General features: G+C 42.8%; 1 protein-coding gene across 2 annotated transcripts in view; it reads left to right on the forward strand.

Annotated features, from left to right (window-relative positions):
• The window catches only part of KDM3B (lysine demethylase 3B), a 59216-nt gene extending 43186 nt beyond the window's left edge, over window positions 1–16030 (forward strand). The window contains exons 13-24 of one of the 2 annotated variants that reach the window (XM_029216396.1): window positions 1517–1644; window positions 2731–3010; window positions 3751–4007; window positions 6867–7133; window positions 7942–8113; window positions 8510–8600; window positions 8747–8877; window positions 9828–9947; window positions 11190–11329; window positions 11610–11786; window positions 12625–12759; window positions 14606–16030. In XM_029216396.1, coding sequence (XP_029072229.1) covers window positions 1517–1644; window positions 2731–3010; window positions 3751–4007; window positions 6867–7133; window positions 7942–8113; window positions 8510–8600; window positions 8747–8877; window positions 9828–9947; window positions 11190–11329; window positions 11610–11786; window positions 12625–12759; window positions 14606–14686 — 1979 coding nt within the window. In that variant the 3' untranslated portion in view covers window positions 14687–16030. The remainder of the gene's footprint in view (window positions 1–1516; window positions 1645–2730; window positions 3011–3750; window positions 4008–6866; window positions 7134–7941; window positions 8114–8509; window positions 8601–8746; window positions 8878–9827; window positions 9948–11189; window positions 11330–11609; window positions 11787–12624; window positions 12760–14605) is intronic. The other variant, XM_029216397.1, reaches the window with a different exon arrangement.
• The last annotated feature ends 448 nt before the right edge of the window (window positions 16031–16478 follow it).

Genomic DNA, 16478 nt, shown 5'->3' on the forward strand with positions numbered 1-16478 from the left:
GGGGGAAAAAAGATATTTTTAATTGAGCTGTAATTTACACACCATAATATTTGGTAAAATGGTTTATCTCAGCTTGACTCTTTTTAAGCCTCACTAGATTTCCCTGAGAATTTGAATCTTCAGAAATGTTAGATTGTATGCAGCCACTGCACCCACTTTGCCTCACCTTTCTGGGTGGAGGGGTTGGTTGCTTTTCAGATGTCATTTTACATTCCTATGGTCGGCAGGACCAGAATAGAAAAAGTCAGTCCGGGAATTCCCTGGTGGTCCAGTGGTTAAGACACTGTGCTCTCAGTGACGAGGGCCTGGGTTTAGTCCCTGGTCGGGGAACTAAGATCTCACAAGCCGTGTGGCCCAGCAAAAAAAAAAAAAAGAAAGAAAGAAAAAGCCAGTCCCCTGGCTTCCAGAAAGACCTTTGGTTCTAGGTTTATAAAAATCCAGCTGAAGCTAATCAAAGCTCTTGAATCCATGAAGAAGGCAGCTTAACAGTAGGAATGAATGGTCTTGTGGCAGCTTACTTCATTGATTCCTCCAGATAGGCTGTTTCCAGCTTCCACAGTTCCATTAACATACACACACTGAAGTTGGTGAATCCTCTGCCTATATTCTTCTCCACTTTGGGGAGCCACCCCCTGGATCTTTATAACCCAGTGCATCTGAGCAGAAGAGCTCCCTGAGAGCAGTGGTCAGATGCCTGCTCCCTGCTGATCTAAGCATTGATTAAATGTTTGTGTAAAGTTTACATTGGTCTATTTTTTTTTTAGGTATAACTTACAGTAAATCTCAAGTATACAATTCAAAATGTTTACATACGCTTGAACAATAGGGAATCTACCCCTAGAGTTTCTGCTAAAGGACACCTTGTTAACGTTTACTAGAGGAGGGAGGGAGTGTAGCTTAGTGGTTAAGCGTGCACAGAACTTTAGTGCTAGATAGACATGGGTTAAAGTCTCGGTACTTTCATTTACCAACTTTATGTACTTACGCAAATAACCTAACTTCTCTGAGTCTCAGTTTCATCATCAAAAATTGAGGGTACTGGGCTTCCCTGGTGGCGCAGTGGTTAAGAATCCGCCTGCCAATGCAGGGGACAAGGGTTCAAGCCCTGGTCCGGGAAGATCCCACATGCTGCGGAGCAACTAAGCCCATGCGCCACAACTACTGAGGCTGTGCTCACTACTGAGCCTGCGTGCCACAACTACTGAAGCCCACGCGCCTAGAGCCCGTGCTCCACAAGAGAAGCCACTGCAATGAGAAGCCCGCACACCGCAACGAAGAGTAGCCCCCACTCACTGCAACCAGAGAAAGCCCACACACAGCAACGAAGACCCAACGCACCCAAAAATAAAAAATAAATAAAATTAAAAAAATAATAACTTTAAAAAAAAAATTGAGGGTACAAGCTGCTACCTCATTGACTTGTGGTAAAGCTTGAGAGAGATAATGTAAATAAGGTCTTTAGCACAATACCTGGCACATACAATTATTCTAAGGTTAATTGTTATTTTTTTTCCAGCTCTTTACAATATTGGAGACATGGTACATGCTGCCCGGGGCAAGTGGGGAATTAAAGCAAACTGCCCTTGTATTAGCCGGCAGAACAAATCTGTGTTGAGACCTGCTGTCACTAATGGGATGTCACAGGTAAAGTGGTGTGTATAGGTACAACTGAGAGAAACTCAAGTTCTTTGTACCAGGAAGTGCCTCATTTTCACCTCTGTTGTCCCAGGCTGCTGTCAGATTCCTGGGGAATTAGGGGATGGGGAGGCCTGTCTAGAGAGAGCCCCAGAAGTTACTCAAGGGATTTAAATTCCCCCTGACTGGTATGAGTTTCTCTTCATGTGTCTTTAAAACCAATTCAGGCTTGTTTGATAAATAGCACAAAGAGATTCTTTGCATCTTGTCAAGATTTGTACCTCAGGTTCCTTGTGTAGGTGAAGAGTACAGAAAAGGTAATTAGGAATACAGTCCTATTTGTGTGCATGGTCCCTGCCTTGTCATGTTAGGTACTGAGGAAAGAAATATGAATATTAGCCTGCTGATCTGGGATCATTCTACCCTGAAAGCAGTCCTAAGCCTTCACAGAGAGGCAGTGATTTTCTCATTGCTTTGTCAGAGGTGGAGGTCATTCTGGTGTGATGGTGACTATTTTGAATAAGAGGCTATTTTAAAAAAAGAAAAAAACCACACACACACCTCTTACATTCGGAGGGCTTTCCAGGAATGCTACACATGATCAATAAGAGGTACAGGGATTAATGCTGAGAGATCTCAAAATATCTTTTCAGTAGAGTTGACATATTAGAGCAAATCATCTGGAAAATTCAATAATAGAATAATAACCATTTTATTGAGCATTTATGTGTGCCAGACACTATTCTGAGCTCTTTGCATATATCAGTACTATCTCATTTAATCCTCAGAATAGCTCTATGCGGTCAAGTTCTAATCACCAATTTGCCAGTGCAGAATTTGAGCCTCAGGCATGCCAAACAAAAACACTGTTTTATTTTCAAGTCTTGTTCACTGCTCTTTCCACAGAACCTAGCATAGTTTCTGTCACATTGTAGGACTCAACAAATGTATGTTAAATTAATGAATGAGTGAAATAGCAGTTTATGGGACAGTTGCTTTCCCAGACCTGTTTAGTGTCAGCTGTCATTACTATTTGCATTGTATTTTTTCTACACAAGGACAACACTTTAATCATGTTGGCGTTCTGTGCTATAGCTTCCTAGCATAAACCCTAGTGCCTCTTCTGGAAATGAAACCACCTTCTCAGGTGGAGGAGGAACTGCATCGGTAACACAACCAGAGACTGACCATGTTGCCAAAGCCGACAGTACTGACATCAGATCTGACGAGCCTCTGAAAGCAGACAGTTCGGCGTCAAATAGCAATAGTGAGCTAAAAGCCATCAGGCCCCCTTGCCCTGACACAGGCCCACCTTCCTCTGCCCTGCACTGGTTGGCGGATTTAGCAACTCAGAAGGCTAAGGAAGAAACAAAAGGTGAGATTAACACAAGCCTCTGCCCTGCCTGTGGGTGGAACACTTGAGTTATTCTGGGATTCTTCAAACTCACACATTACCATCCACATTTTTGAAACATGCCACTTGCTTTCTCTGGCTGATCATGTAAAATGAGGGAATCTCTTTCCACTTCTTTCTAGAAGTGGAGCTTTCTAAAAAAGGCACATGCCTGGGTTCTACCCCAAACCTCTTTAGTCAGAATCAATATAAGATTTTTAACAAGCTTCCCAAATGGCCCTGATAGCCAGTATTACTAGCCAGGAGGGCTACACTTGTTTTGCAGTGGGCACAAAATCACCTGGGGAATTGTTAAAAATGCAGATTCCTGTGCCCCACCAGAACTATTAAGTGAAAATCTCTTGGAGTAAGACCAAGAATCTCCATTTTTAACAAGCACTCCAGGTGATTCTAATACAAGTATTCTGGAGACCCACTTGAAGCAACACTGTCTTAGAAAGGGAGGGAGACGAAAGATGGATGGGAACAAAAGGAAGTTTGAAATCCAGATCTGGAAAAGAAAGGAAGAAGTAGGAGAGCTCCTTGGCCATGAGACCTGCCATAGTCATAGCTCGTCAGGCTTGGCCCAGACAAACCGTACGTAGTTTGGGGGGCAGGGGAGGGGAAAGTCTTTCCTCTTTCCCACTTGGCTGATTTTTAGGAGTCAGTTGCCTGCTGGGTATTCCTTGTGCCTAATGCTATTCCTGGTTATGTTCTTACAGAAGCAGGGTCCCTGAGGTCGGTGCTCAGTAAAGAGTCTCATTCACCCTTTGGGCTGGACTCATTCAACTCCACTGCAAAGGTCTCTCCGTTGACTCCAAAGCTTTTTAACAGTCTGTTACTGGGTCCCACTGCCTCCAACAACAAAACTGAAGGCTCTAGCCTTCGAGACCTCCTCCACTCCGGGCCGGGAAAGCTTCCTCAAACCCCCTTGGACACAGGCATACCCTTCCCCCCGGTCTTCTCTACATCCTCAGCAGTAAGTGTCCTCTCTACAACTCTAGCCTTTGCTGCTTTTCCATGAAAGAACCATCAGAGATCTGATAACTGGGTTAGAGGGTATATGACTGACTTGTGTCCTCCACATTATCAGTCCAGCTGACAAGATCGATCTTTATATTAAATTTTGGGAATGTTTGAGATCCTTTTAAGTAGTAAACCTTTTGTGCCATGTTAGGAAGTCAGTAGAAACTGAGACTGAAGTTTTTCAATCATCAGCAGAAATCACTTTATTTTCTTGACAATAACAGACATTAAATTTTTTTTAAACGTAGGCAGTACATTCATATTGTACTCTCTTGGGTATCTAATAGACGCCTCAAACCTAACACCTCTAAAACCACACTCCTGTTCTTCTGCCTGTGAGCCTGCATCTCCTTTATTTTTTGCTTCTCTTGGTCAGTGGCTTCCAATTGCTCGGCGAAAAATCTTGGAGTCTTTTGGGACTCCCCTCTCACATTTCGTATCTAATCTGTTAGCATAACCTTTCAGTTTGATCATCAGAATGTATTCAGAGTGCACCCATTTCTCATCAGCTCCGCTGCTTCCTCTCTAGTCTGAGTCAACATCCTCTCTTGCCTGAATTTTTGTAGTAAACTCCTTAGAGGTCCTCTGTATTTCTTCCCTTTCTACACAGAGCATCTAGAGTGGTCCTTTTAAGGTATGTCACATTATATCACCTCTGCCTAAAGTCTTTCGAGGGCTTCCAATTTCATAATAAAAGCAGAGTCCTTTCAGTGGACTATAACGTTCCAGCCCTATCTTCCCCTCACTTCCCTGACTTCAACTACCACTCTCCCTCTTGTTCACTCTGCTCCGGCCACACCCACCTTCTTGCTGTTTCTTGAACATGGCCAGGCATGCTTTCTCTTCAGAGCCTTTGCACTTGTCTTTTTCTCCACCAAGAACTCTCTTTCCCATGTCACAACATGGCCTGCTTCTTAATCAACTTCCTCTCCTCCCTCCTGAAATGTCACCTCTTCAGTAAGCCTTCTTCTTAGATCACCCTTTTTAAAAGTCCATTCTACTCCCATCCTCCACTCATGTCTGTTTCCTCTGCACTTTTTTTTTTTAATTTATTTATTTATTTATTTTTGGCTGCATTGGGTCTTCGTTGCTGCACGCGGGCTTTCTCTAGTTGCGGCAAGTGGGGGCTACTCTTCCTTGCGGTGCGCAGGCTTCTCATTGCAGTGGCTTCTTGTTGCGGAGCACGGGCTCTAGGTGCATGGGCTTCAGTAGTTGTGGCACCTGAGCTCAGTAGTTGTGGCTCACGGGCTCTAGAGCGCAGGCTCAGTAGTATGGCACACGACCTTAGTTGCTCCATGGCATGTGGGATCTTCCCAGACCAGGGCTCAAATCCGTGTCCCCTGCATTGGCAGGCAGATTCTTAACCGGTGAGCCACCAGGGAAGCCCTGCACTTTTTCCATAACACTTATTACCATCTGACTTGCTGTGTTTTATTTATTTTCTGCCTCACCTCCACTTAAAGGCATTTTTGTCTGTTTTTTGTTTTTTTGGGTTTTTTGTGCTGCACAGCTTTCAGGATCTTAGTTCCCCAACCAGGGATCGAACCCAGGTCCCCCAGCAATGGAAGCAGAGTCCTAACCACTAGACTGCCAGGGAATTCCCCATTTTTGTCTGTTTTATTCACTACTATATTCCTAGTGCCACAATGTTTGATACATAAATATTTAGTAAGCATTTACTGAACTAATAAATTCAAAACGTACAAAATTTATATTTTAAAAATACAGTGAAAAGTCTCCTTCCCACTGTTGCCTCCCTTTCTGTAGGTGACCATTGTTTCATGATTGCCCTTTCAGTGATGTTAAAATATGTATATAGTTCCCCCCCCCTTTTTACACAGATGTTTTTATACATTGCTTTTGTATTTTCAGTTTATATATTCCAGAGATCATTTCAAACAAGTACACAAATATATTTCTCATTCTATTTTATGACTAATGACTGAAATTTGATGAACTGTGGGTGGTTGAGCCTTGTACAATGTGGGTTATTTGTTTCTCTTTTGGATAAATGACCAAAAAAATTACTTTGAGCTCTGTCTTATTTGTACTGCTCCAACTCCCAGTTCTCCTTTTTCTTTTTAAATTTTCCCAGGATGTTATATGATTACATATACTCTGTAGAGATCATGATTAGTGATACTTCAGACATTGTGTTATCAAGTTTACAAAAGCCCTCCCCTTCCTTCACTTCTATGACCTTAGGTATGTCACTTTCATCTCTGGGCCTGAGCTTTCCCACCAGCTGAAACAAATGAGAGATTCTTGGTAGGGGACGGACTGGGGAGTAGGAGACTGCTTTCAGAATATATAGTTATCTTGGGTACTCTGGTACAACTGTTTATTGGGGTACACTCCCTGGTAAAAAAAAATCACTGCCTTGATAAGTCACCTCAGTTACTTAATTGAAGTATATCCCTTGGGCATGCTGGCCAAAAAAAATGTGTAAACCTCAAAATAAATGATCTTTCTCACTCAGTTACAGCATTTTGTGATCCCTGCAGTCTACGTGCATATGCTTAAAACGGGGCTGAATGCCAAAGATATTTCTTAAATCTCAAATCTCCTGCAGTAGAGGGGACCTTTCTGTACTTTTTTTTCATAAATATAAAGCAAAATATGAAGGCTAGGGAAATGTAAGATAGTGACTTAATAGGCTCCCCCCTCCAACTACAAAAGACTTTACAATTAACTTTTATGAAATTTAATCAGGTAGATCAGAGCTCCGTGTGAATATAACTATGAGACTGTTTTTGAATACTCTACTGATGGTGCCTCAGTCATACTAACCTGATGGGTTTGTGTCTGGCAGGGAGTGAAGAACAAGGCCAGCCTCCCCAACTTCCTTGACCACATCATTGCCTCAGTGGTAGAAAATAAGAAAACCTCAGATGCTGCAAAGCGGGCCTGTAACTTGACTGATACCCAAAAGGAAGTGAAGGAGATGGTGATGGGGTTAAATGTGCTGGACCCCCATACCTCTCACTCCTGGCTCTGTGATGGAAGACTTCTGTGTCTCCATGACCCCAGCAACAAAAACAATTGGAAGATCTTCCGGGAGTGTTGGAAGCAAGGCCAGGTAAGCAAGAATAAGCAGATCCCAGGGTCGGCTGTCTGCCTGCCCACTATAGCTACCAGGATAGTTTCAATTCTCTCTGGGAGACACTTTGCTAAGGAGATTTAGACATATACTAAGTTTGTTATAGACAGCCTTGCTACTTCGAGTTTTCTTGGATTTTTAAAAGTCAGAAGATTCCTAAAAATACATTGTGGATCTTTTTATTTCTCAGCTGTGTAGCTCTGTGTTCTTAAAAGGGCAGTTGAAATTCCTGTGAGGTTGTGATCTGGCATTAATGACACCTTTAGAGGAAAATCCGTAAGTGTGATATGGGGTGAGGCGAAAATGGGTGGAAGTGGGTGGTACTCTTCTAGGTAAATGTTTCAAGACCATACAAGTCTGTGTGATAGTGTGATAACACTTCCTGATTTTTATACATTAGCAGGTGTGAGGAAGGGGGGGAGGTTGTAGAATTGTCTGGAGAGTTTTTCATTTGAGATGTGAGGACGTGTTTTCAGAATTTGCATTTGTCAGCTTTTCATCCTCTCACCTCAAAATAGTGGTAGATAACCAGGGCAGCAGAAGTGATTTTTGTGGAATGTGCCCCCCACCCCACCCCCCGCAGTGAGAATCAAGTGTAATAACAGAGTAGAAGTGTTTTCATTTTCTGTAGCTGACATTGTTGAAATCCATAGATTGTGAAACTGGGAGGGAATAATAAATCATTGTGGAGAAGAGGTTGTCCCCAGGAAACCCTCCTATTCTGTCCCTTAGCCCTGACCTAAGTATTTCCTAAGTGACTCTGATTGAGATACTTTTGTTTCCACAGCCAGTGCTGGTATCAGGGGTACATAAAAAACTCAAGTCTGAACTCTGGAAGCCAGAAGCCTTTAGCCAGGAATTTGGAGACCAGGATGTGGACTTGGTGAACTGCAGGAACTGTGCTATAATTTCCGACGTGAAAGTTCGGGATTTCTGGGATGGCTTCGAGATCATATGCAGTAAGTAGCTTTGATATCTGGTTCAGTAAAAGCAGACTGCAAAGTAAGCATCTATATGCCCAGCCCTACCGCTGAAATAACAAATTACATCCTCTTAGCAGGAGGAGCATTCTATCCTGGTGCCAACCAGGTAGCTCTCATGGCAATCACATGGCTCCAGAGCATACCTGGACTTAAGCACATGATCACATGGGATGTGTGGAGCACTTTCACTTTGAGATGGAAAAATTTATCATGTACTAAAGCAGTGGCTAAGGAAAACAAAGCCCACCTTATCCATTATGGGGGTTTACAAGTCTGAAAATAAGAGTTTAGTCTTCTAAACCTTTTAGTCACTGGAGAATCAGGCAGCAGCCAACCCAGCAGATATTTGTAGGAGTGCTTTCTGTCTTCCAGAGCGATTAAGGTCAGAAGATGGGCAGCCAATGGTGCTCAAACTCAAGGACTGGCCTCCTGGGGAAGATTTTCGGGACATGATGCCAACAAGGTTAGTGAACTACAGTGAGTCGTCTTGAGAGACTTGTGCTTTGCTAAAGCTGTCACAAAGTAATCACAGAAAAGTGAACTCCACCTCTTTTCCTTTTTCCCCTATAACAAGCTAAGTCATCTTTCATGCTTTTTTTTTTTTTATAGGTTTGAAGATCTGATGGAGAACCTTCCTCTGCCAGAATATACCAAACGAGATGGCAGACTCAATCTAGCCTCTAGGCTACCCAGCTACTTTGTAAGGCCCGATTTGGGCCCCAAGATGTACAATGCCTACGGTATGAGGGAGAGGCCATAATTGACCTTTTTGGACACTACTGTTTCCATTTCACCTATAGAGGGAGATTTGTAGTCAGGATCATGTGTAGAGATGATAGAGGGCAAAGTGACAGGCACTGAAGAAGTTGACAGTATCCAGGCTGGTTTAGAATATGTTTGCTTCTGCCATTGATTTGCATAATAGCCCTTTGGGCCCAGTACTGTATATGTATGTATGTGTGTATATATATATACACACACACAGTAGTTAGAAAGTTTCCTCTCAAAGGTTCCATCCAAGGGACTTCCCTGGCGGTCCAGTGGTTAAGACACTGTGTTTCCACTGCAGGGGGTGAGGGTTCTATCCCTGGTCAGGGAACTAAGATCCCGCATGCCGCACAGCACAACCAAAGATCCTTAGCTTTTAAGAGACTTGACAAGATAAGAGTGAAGACGTCTGAGTACCATGCTGCCCAACCAGCTCTTTGTGAAGTCACAGTAATGTCCTAAATCACTGTGAAAGCCAAGCTTCATTTGAGTGTCCATAATGCCCATATTTGTTTTGCTTCTGAAGGGGAGAGATCATTTAGGAGGGTGGAATTGGATCGATGGCCAAAGCTAATGATAGTGTCAACTGAGCTCGAAATAAGTTGTAAAACACTAGAAAAGGGACGAGGAGAATTATTTATTGATAAATAGATATACGTCATTCTCCCAGTGTTACACATTTAAGAACATCTTGGAGTATGTTTTCACTTGTAGGGTCTATATGGATTCTTCAGAATATTGCCCTTTCAGGAATTCCCTGGCTCTCCAGTGGTTAGGACTCCATGCTTTCACTGCCGAGGGCGCAGGTTCAATCCCTGGTCAGGGAGCTAAGATCCTACAAGCCTTGCAGTGCAGCCAAAAAAGAAAAAAAAAACAACAGAATATTGCCCTTTCACCTTGCATATCTTCCTTTTACCTTCAGGCTTGATAACAGCAGAAGACAGAAGAGTTGGCACAACAAATCTTCACTTAGATGTGTCCGATGCAGTTAATGTGATGGTGTATGTTGGGATCCCCATCGGGGAGGGTGCTCATGATGAAGGTATGATTTCTAGAACCCAGTGCTTCAGCAGGGTGAGGTTTAGCCTCAGGAGTAAAATGGTGTGTCTTTCTCCTCAGTCGGGTCCAGTGGGTTTTTCTTAAATCTCTGCCAGTCATGATGCATAGTAGGTGCCCAGACAAAGGGGTGATTGCAGCAGAGAAGAGTGGTACTTGTGTATCTTTGACCAGAGTTATTCCCTCTCTGGGAATGCTGCCCTTTAACACTGAGTATGTAGCATCACAAAGAGGAATAAAGAAGAAAGGGCAGGGCTTCCCTGGTGGTGCAGTGGTTGAGAGTCCGCCTGCCGATGAAGGGGACACGGGTTCGTGCCCCAGTCCGGGAAGATCCCACATGCCACAGAGCGGCTGGGCCCGTGAGCCATGGCCGCTGAGCCTGCGTGTCCGGAGCCTGAGCTCCGCAACGGGAGAGGCCACAACAGTGAGAGGCCCACATACCACACAAAACAAAAACAAAAACAAACAAAAAAAAAAAGAAGAAAGGGGAAACTGGCCTCCTTGGTCCATCACCCAGTTCAGCTGTGGGGTAATAGGTGATAAAGCCAGGTCATTTGCACAGAGATGAAGCATAAAAGTGATATTTTGCTGCATTGCATTCTCCGCTATCTCAGTGTAGAATTAATGTGTGTTAATTACGGAAGTTTTAGAAAACAAAATTTTAAAGAAGAAAACTCAAAATCTCAAAGTTCAGGGATAATCAATATCATTACTTTGGTATATTTCCTGCCACACATTTGCTTTTGATGCTACACATCTGCACATCTTTCCATTAGGCTGTCATTTAAAGCGTCATAACAGACAAGGAATAGAAGCCAAGCCTCTTAATTTGCCAGAGAAGCTTTACTCTTCATGGCCTTAAATCCACAGAATCCTAGAATTTGAAGAGGTCTTGAGAAAGTATACAGTCCACCTACTTACAGCAGGAAATAACCTGCAATTTGAATATAAAATATGGCTACACAGTTTGAGCAGGAAATATGTTTTAAAGGGACACTACATCTCCAAAAAATGCTGAGTCTCTGTTAAGTATGGAAGATTAGGGTCGCTCTTCCCATGTGTAGGAAGCTTAGACCAATGTGAGTTTTGATTCTTTGATTCTACCTTATATCACTCCAGAGAGATAGAGAATAGTAGAGACTAAACTTGTTTGAATTGGACATTTTGCTTCACTCAGAGGTACTGAAATGGCTGGTTACGTTGAAAAGTGCCACTTTGCTCTTTTCAGAGGTGCTCAAGACAATTGATGAGGGAGATGCTGATGAGGTGACAAAGCAAAGGATTCATGATGGAAAGGAGAAACCTGGTGCTTTGTGGCACATCTATGCAGCCAAGGATGCGGAGAAGATCCGGGAGCTGCTCCGAAAGGTGTGTCCCTGGGTGGGCTCCCAGCTCACAGACAAAGGGTCTGGGGATGCTGAGACAGCCTGCCTAGGGTTTCTCACGTGGAGTCCCTTGGCATTAAAGACCTGTGCCCTCTGTCAAAATGCCCCATAGGGCTGAATCCACACTTAGAGGATATTGAATAAAGTAGAAACTCTGGCCCACCAGTGATGTTACTGCAGCAAGTTGGATTTATCCTGTTAATAATCTTAATGTATTTATTGATTTTTCCATCTTTGGGTTTTGATCATGGTTTCATGATCAGGTTGGAGAAGAGCAAGGCCAAGAGAATCCCCCTGATCATGATCCAATTCATGACCAAAGTTGGTACTTGGACCAGACCCTACGTAAGCGACTCTATGAGGAATATGGTGTGCAAGGCTGGGCCATTGTTCAGTTCCTGGGAGATGCCGTCTTCATACCTGCTGGAGCCCCACACCAGGTATGTTCCAACTTGGGGGTAGGGCTGGCTCCACAATTCCCATAGTTTCCTTATATCTGTGTTTCTTGCTAATCTGGCAGTAGATATAAATGGCTGGGTTAGACTGATTGCTCTTCAAGTGCAACTTATTTTTTGATTTTTAATTTTCTTCCATGTAATTTTATTTTTTAAATTAATTAATTTATTTATTGGCTGCGTTGGGTTTTTGTTGCTGCGCGCGGGCTTTCTCTAGTTGTGGTGAGCGGGGGCCACTCTTCGTTGCAGTGCACGAGCTTCTCATTGCGGCGCTTCTCTTGTTGCGGAGCACAGGCTCTAGGCACGCGGGCTTCAGTAGTTGTGGCCTGCGGGCTCAGAAGTTATGGCTCATGGGCCCAGTTGTTCTGCGGCGTGTGAGGTGCTCCCGGACCAGGGCTCGAATCCGTGTCCTCTGCATTGGCAGATGGATTCTTAACCACTGCGCCACCAGGGAAGTCCCCCTTCCATGTAATTTTAAATGCTTATTTAAAGATTTTTAAATAAGGGAGACTATTAAAGAAAAGGTGAGTCTCTGTTCAGCTACCTATGCCATATCCCTTTTCAGTCCCCTTGTCCTGCCTTCTCCAGAAAGTAGCCTACTGTTAACAGTTTGGTGTGTATTTTTCCAGATCCTTTTCTGTGCAAATACTAACGTTTTCATCTATAAATGTATGCTTACAGTCTTTCTGCATTTGTTGTCTTTATGAAAATGGAATATCATAAGTATTTCTAAAGTGTTTTTTTAAACGATATGATGGACAGTTTGCACCTGTTGCTGACTCTCTAGTGCCTGATGTTTGCCTCTGTACTTTTCCTCTCCCAGGTGCACAATCTATACAGTTGCATAAAAGTAGCAGAAGACTTTGTATCTCCAGAGCATGTAAAGCACTGTTTCCGCCTGACTCAGGAATTCAGGCATCTCTCTAACACTCATACAAACCATGAGGATAAACTGCAGGTAAAGAACTCCTCCTCCACCCCAACCCTGTCTTCTCATCTCCTACTAGGCTACATACACAGGAGGCACATTCTGCTTTCTGAGGATATTACCTGGGCAGTATAACTGCAGAGAGATGATTAAGGGACCCATGTCTGGGGTATGGAGTCCTCCCTCCAGGAAGTATTTAATCAGTCCTCTTCAGGTTTGCTTTTAGAGAATATGAATCTTTTAACCTAGTCACTTCCAGTGTGACAATCTTCTATTTCTCTGCCCCTGGAAGATACAGTGTATCCGTGTTAGTAACTGACTAGACTGACTTCCTCAGTCAGGTGGGAAAAGCACTGTGGCAATGTGTTCTAAACCTCCTTCCCCGAAGCTGCTTCTCACAGCAAATTTCTGTGCAAACTCAATTCCTTAGAGCCCTGCTAGGGACTGTAATCCATGTCCCTAAGAGTTGTTTCCCACTTGTAGATCTAAGCTGGACAATCAGATTAGGTTTTCCTCTGCTCAGAAATGGATTGGAACTTGAAGGGCAGAATTTCATTGTTAATATATTTGGATGCTTTAATAACATTAAAAAAGAAAAAGAATGTAAGGAAGCAAGATTTCCCAGGCAGAACTTCAGCATCTGAATAGGCGTTCTTCCAGCCTCTCACATGTGACCTGTTTTCCTCCATCGTGCCTGTGACTCAGGTGTGTTTTCTTTGGTCAGTGTCCCATGAGGTTGTAGATTTTTCTTGGTTGCTGGTAGATTTAATCACCTTTAACCCTGAACTTGATCTGTTTTGCTGTTCCTTTTTCAAAATTATGGAATATTTCAACCATAAAGTTCTTATACAAAGTACCATCACATTGATAAATAGATAACATTGATATTATAGATATATAATGCAAGTGTTCAGGCATACATATTTCAGACCCCACCTCCATTAGGTCTCTACTTGTTACATGTCACTTCCCAATCCTCTGTCACTGCTTTATTTTCTTCTGTAGTATTTTTCACCATCTAACGTACTATGTATTTTATGTTTGTTTCTATCCCTACTAGGACATAAGCTGTTTAAGCTCCATGAAGGCAGGGATTTTACTGTTTTATTCACTGCTTTTCCCTAGCACATAGTAGGTACTCAGTAAATATTTATTGAATTAATACAAAAAATGTAATAGAGAACAGCAAAGGGGGCTTGTGTGCCCATAACTCAGCTTAAGAAATAAAGCATCATATACGTACCATATACACAATATATACATATACAACAACTACATTATTGAAGCCTCCATGTACTCTTTCCCATTCTACCTCCTCAGAAATAATCACAGTGTTGGTTTAAAACCGTCTTTATCCTGTTCACTTTATTTTAATAACTTTTACTTCACATGTGTGTTCCTTTTTGACAAATTAGAAAATATGTATAAGCACAAAAGGGAAAAATACCCAATAAATCCTACCTGCCCACTATTGTTTTAGTGCATTCTTATTAGCTACAGGACCTCAGGTAAGATTCTTAACCGTGGAACCTCAGTTCTCATCTGTAAAATGGGGATAATAATAGAATCTGCCTCATAGTATTATGGTAAGGATTAAATGAAAGTCCACATAAAGAGCTTAACAGTAGTTCCCAGCATATAGAGGATGGTGATTACATAGCCTTTCAAATGATGAAATCATTCTTTTTTGAATATAGACTATATCTTGTGTGACTTGTAAATCACCTTTTGGGATTGATTTAGGAAGCATGCAGTCCTGGTTGAGGGCCTTCCTCACTAATCAGAAGGCTTTTAGTCAGTGTAGGACATAACATTTTCATTTGCAGAACACAGTCTGTGGCTGCCATAAACTGACTGTGCTGATTGCTCTCTCCAGGTGAAGAACATCATTTATCACGCAGTGAAAGATGCTGTTGGCACCCTCAAGGCTCATGAATCCAAGCTGGCAAGGTCTTAGGCGTGGAGAAATTCCAAACTCGCCTGTGAAGCAGGTCTTTCACTCACAACACATACAGGGAACAGCAGGGTTCTCTGCTGGAGCAGAGGTCCTTCACTTGGAGCCAGTGTGGTCAGTATTACAAACTCTCCAGCCACTCTTTGCTGCCTCAACACTGAAGGTTGACACAGGAAAGTCGCACTGTTCACACACACAGTTTCAGACTCCAAGCCAAGGGTGCCACATCCCCATCCTGTGGCCTTCTGGGACTCTGAATTGCCTGAATATCGCTGGGCTTTCCTGCACATTCTCATGATTTGAGATTCGTGGAAACCAGGAATGTGGGCACACCTTTCTTTTCTTTTTCTCTTGTGCCTAGTTAAGTGGGAATGTGTTTGGAGGTAGGGGGAATCACGTAACTGGTACAAGTGGGGGCTAATTGCTTAAACACGCCTGGTGGAAGCCTGATGGTGTCTCTGCACATGACCTCTGACACACCCCATCCCGGGAGCCGGGTGAAGCCTTTCCCCACCATCTCTCCTGTAAACAGTGGAGTCTTGAAGGACCCAGGGGGAATCCACTGCTTTTCCCAAGGGGCTCCAGGATTAGGAAATGTGTGTATTTAGTGAAAAATAGGTTTGTAGTGAAATAGTTACTATTTCATGAAAGTAGATATTTTTAGAACTTTTGAAATACCACAGTTGTTTTCCTGGATTATGAGGAAAGGCACATTACGTTTAGTCTTCCTTTCGATAAAACTCTTTGAAGAAATAAGATTTTTAGAAATCAACTGCCCAATATAGCACAAAAATCAGCCAAAGCAGAATTTTAAAGAATTGGCTTTGTAGGATTCTTTTAGTTTCTCCCCATCCCATCTCAGTCCTATCTTGAGGGAACAGCCATCTTGAGAAAGAACTTTGTCATGTCTGTGCTGTTGGTGTGTTCCACGCATACACACACTGGTGACTCCAGGACCCATTTCCATCTATTACCAGCGTTCCCTTGGGACTCCTCTTACAGTTCCAAATGCGAAGGAAAGTTTGCTTTCCTACATGAGGCTTTTTGTTTTGGGGGTTTTTTTGTCCGGAAATATTTTCAGCAAAACTTTCCAACTCAGTGGAGTTTTATTAAGAATTTATTTGAAAATGATGGAATTCATTGGCCCATAGGTACATTGGAAAATGTATCTATCTTCCCGGCTGTACTGTAGTGCCCTGCAGGCTTGTTTATATGTTCACAGTTACATTTTTTTTTTTAATAAAAGTCATTTACTGTAGAATACTTTTAATTTCACTTTCTGTATTTTAATTTTGTTGAAGGGCTGATTGGGATTTCCATGTTCTTATTAAAAATCTAACAAATCTGTTTGTAGTGGACTAAATTCTTCCTGTGCCAGCCGTTCTAAAAAGCAGGGCCAGGTTGAGGATGGGGTTGGAGGTGGAGGATGGTTAATTTTCATATCATCATTACATTGTTGCATCCGATTATTACTCTTTGCTTCCCGAATGTGTCCAATTGGGAGAGGGAAGTGCCAGGTCATTGTGGTTTGAGGGCTTGGGGATGAAGGGAAGGTGCTACATGAGTTAGAGGGTAGGAACAAAGATGGGCTTTCCATAGTTTATGCTCTATGGGAAAGCTGGGTTCCTACCTTCCTGAACAGTCTGGGGGGAAAAGGACATGGGAAGTGGCCAGAGCAAGGTTTTTGGCAATCAGTGACAAAAGTTCATCAAAACAAGAGGCCTGGCTGTCCACGTATGAAATTAAAGTGGCTTGAAGGGTGAGGACAGACTACGTTCCAATTAGAAAAGGCCTT

Source organism: Monodon monoceros, unplaced genomic scaffold, assembly GCF_005190385.1.
Source record: "Monodon monoceros isolate NGI ecotype Baffin Bay Population unplaced genomic scaffold, NGI_Narwhal_1 Super_Scaffold_12, whole genome shotgun sequence".
Lineage (NCBI taxonomy): Eukaryota > Metazoa > Chordata > Mammalia > Artiodactyla > Monodontidae > Monodon > Monodon monoceros.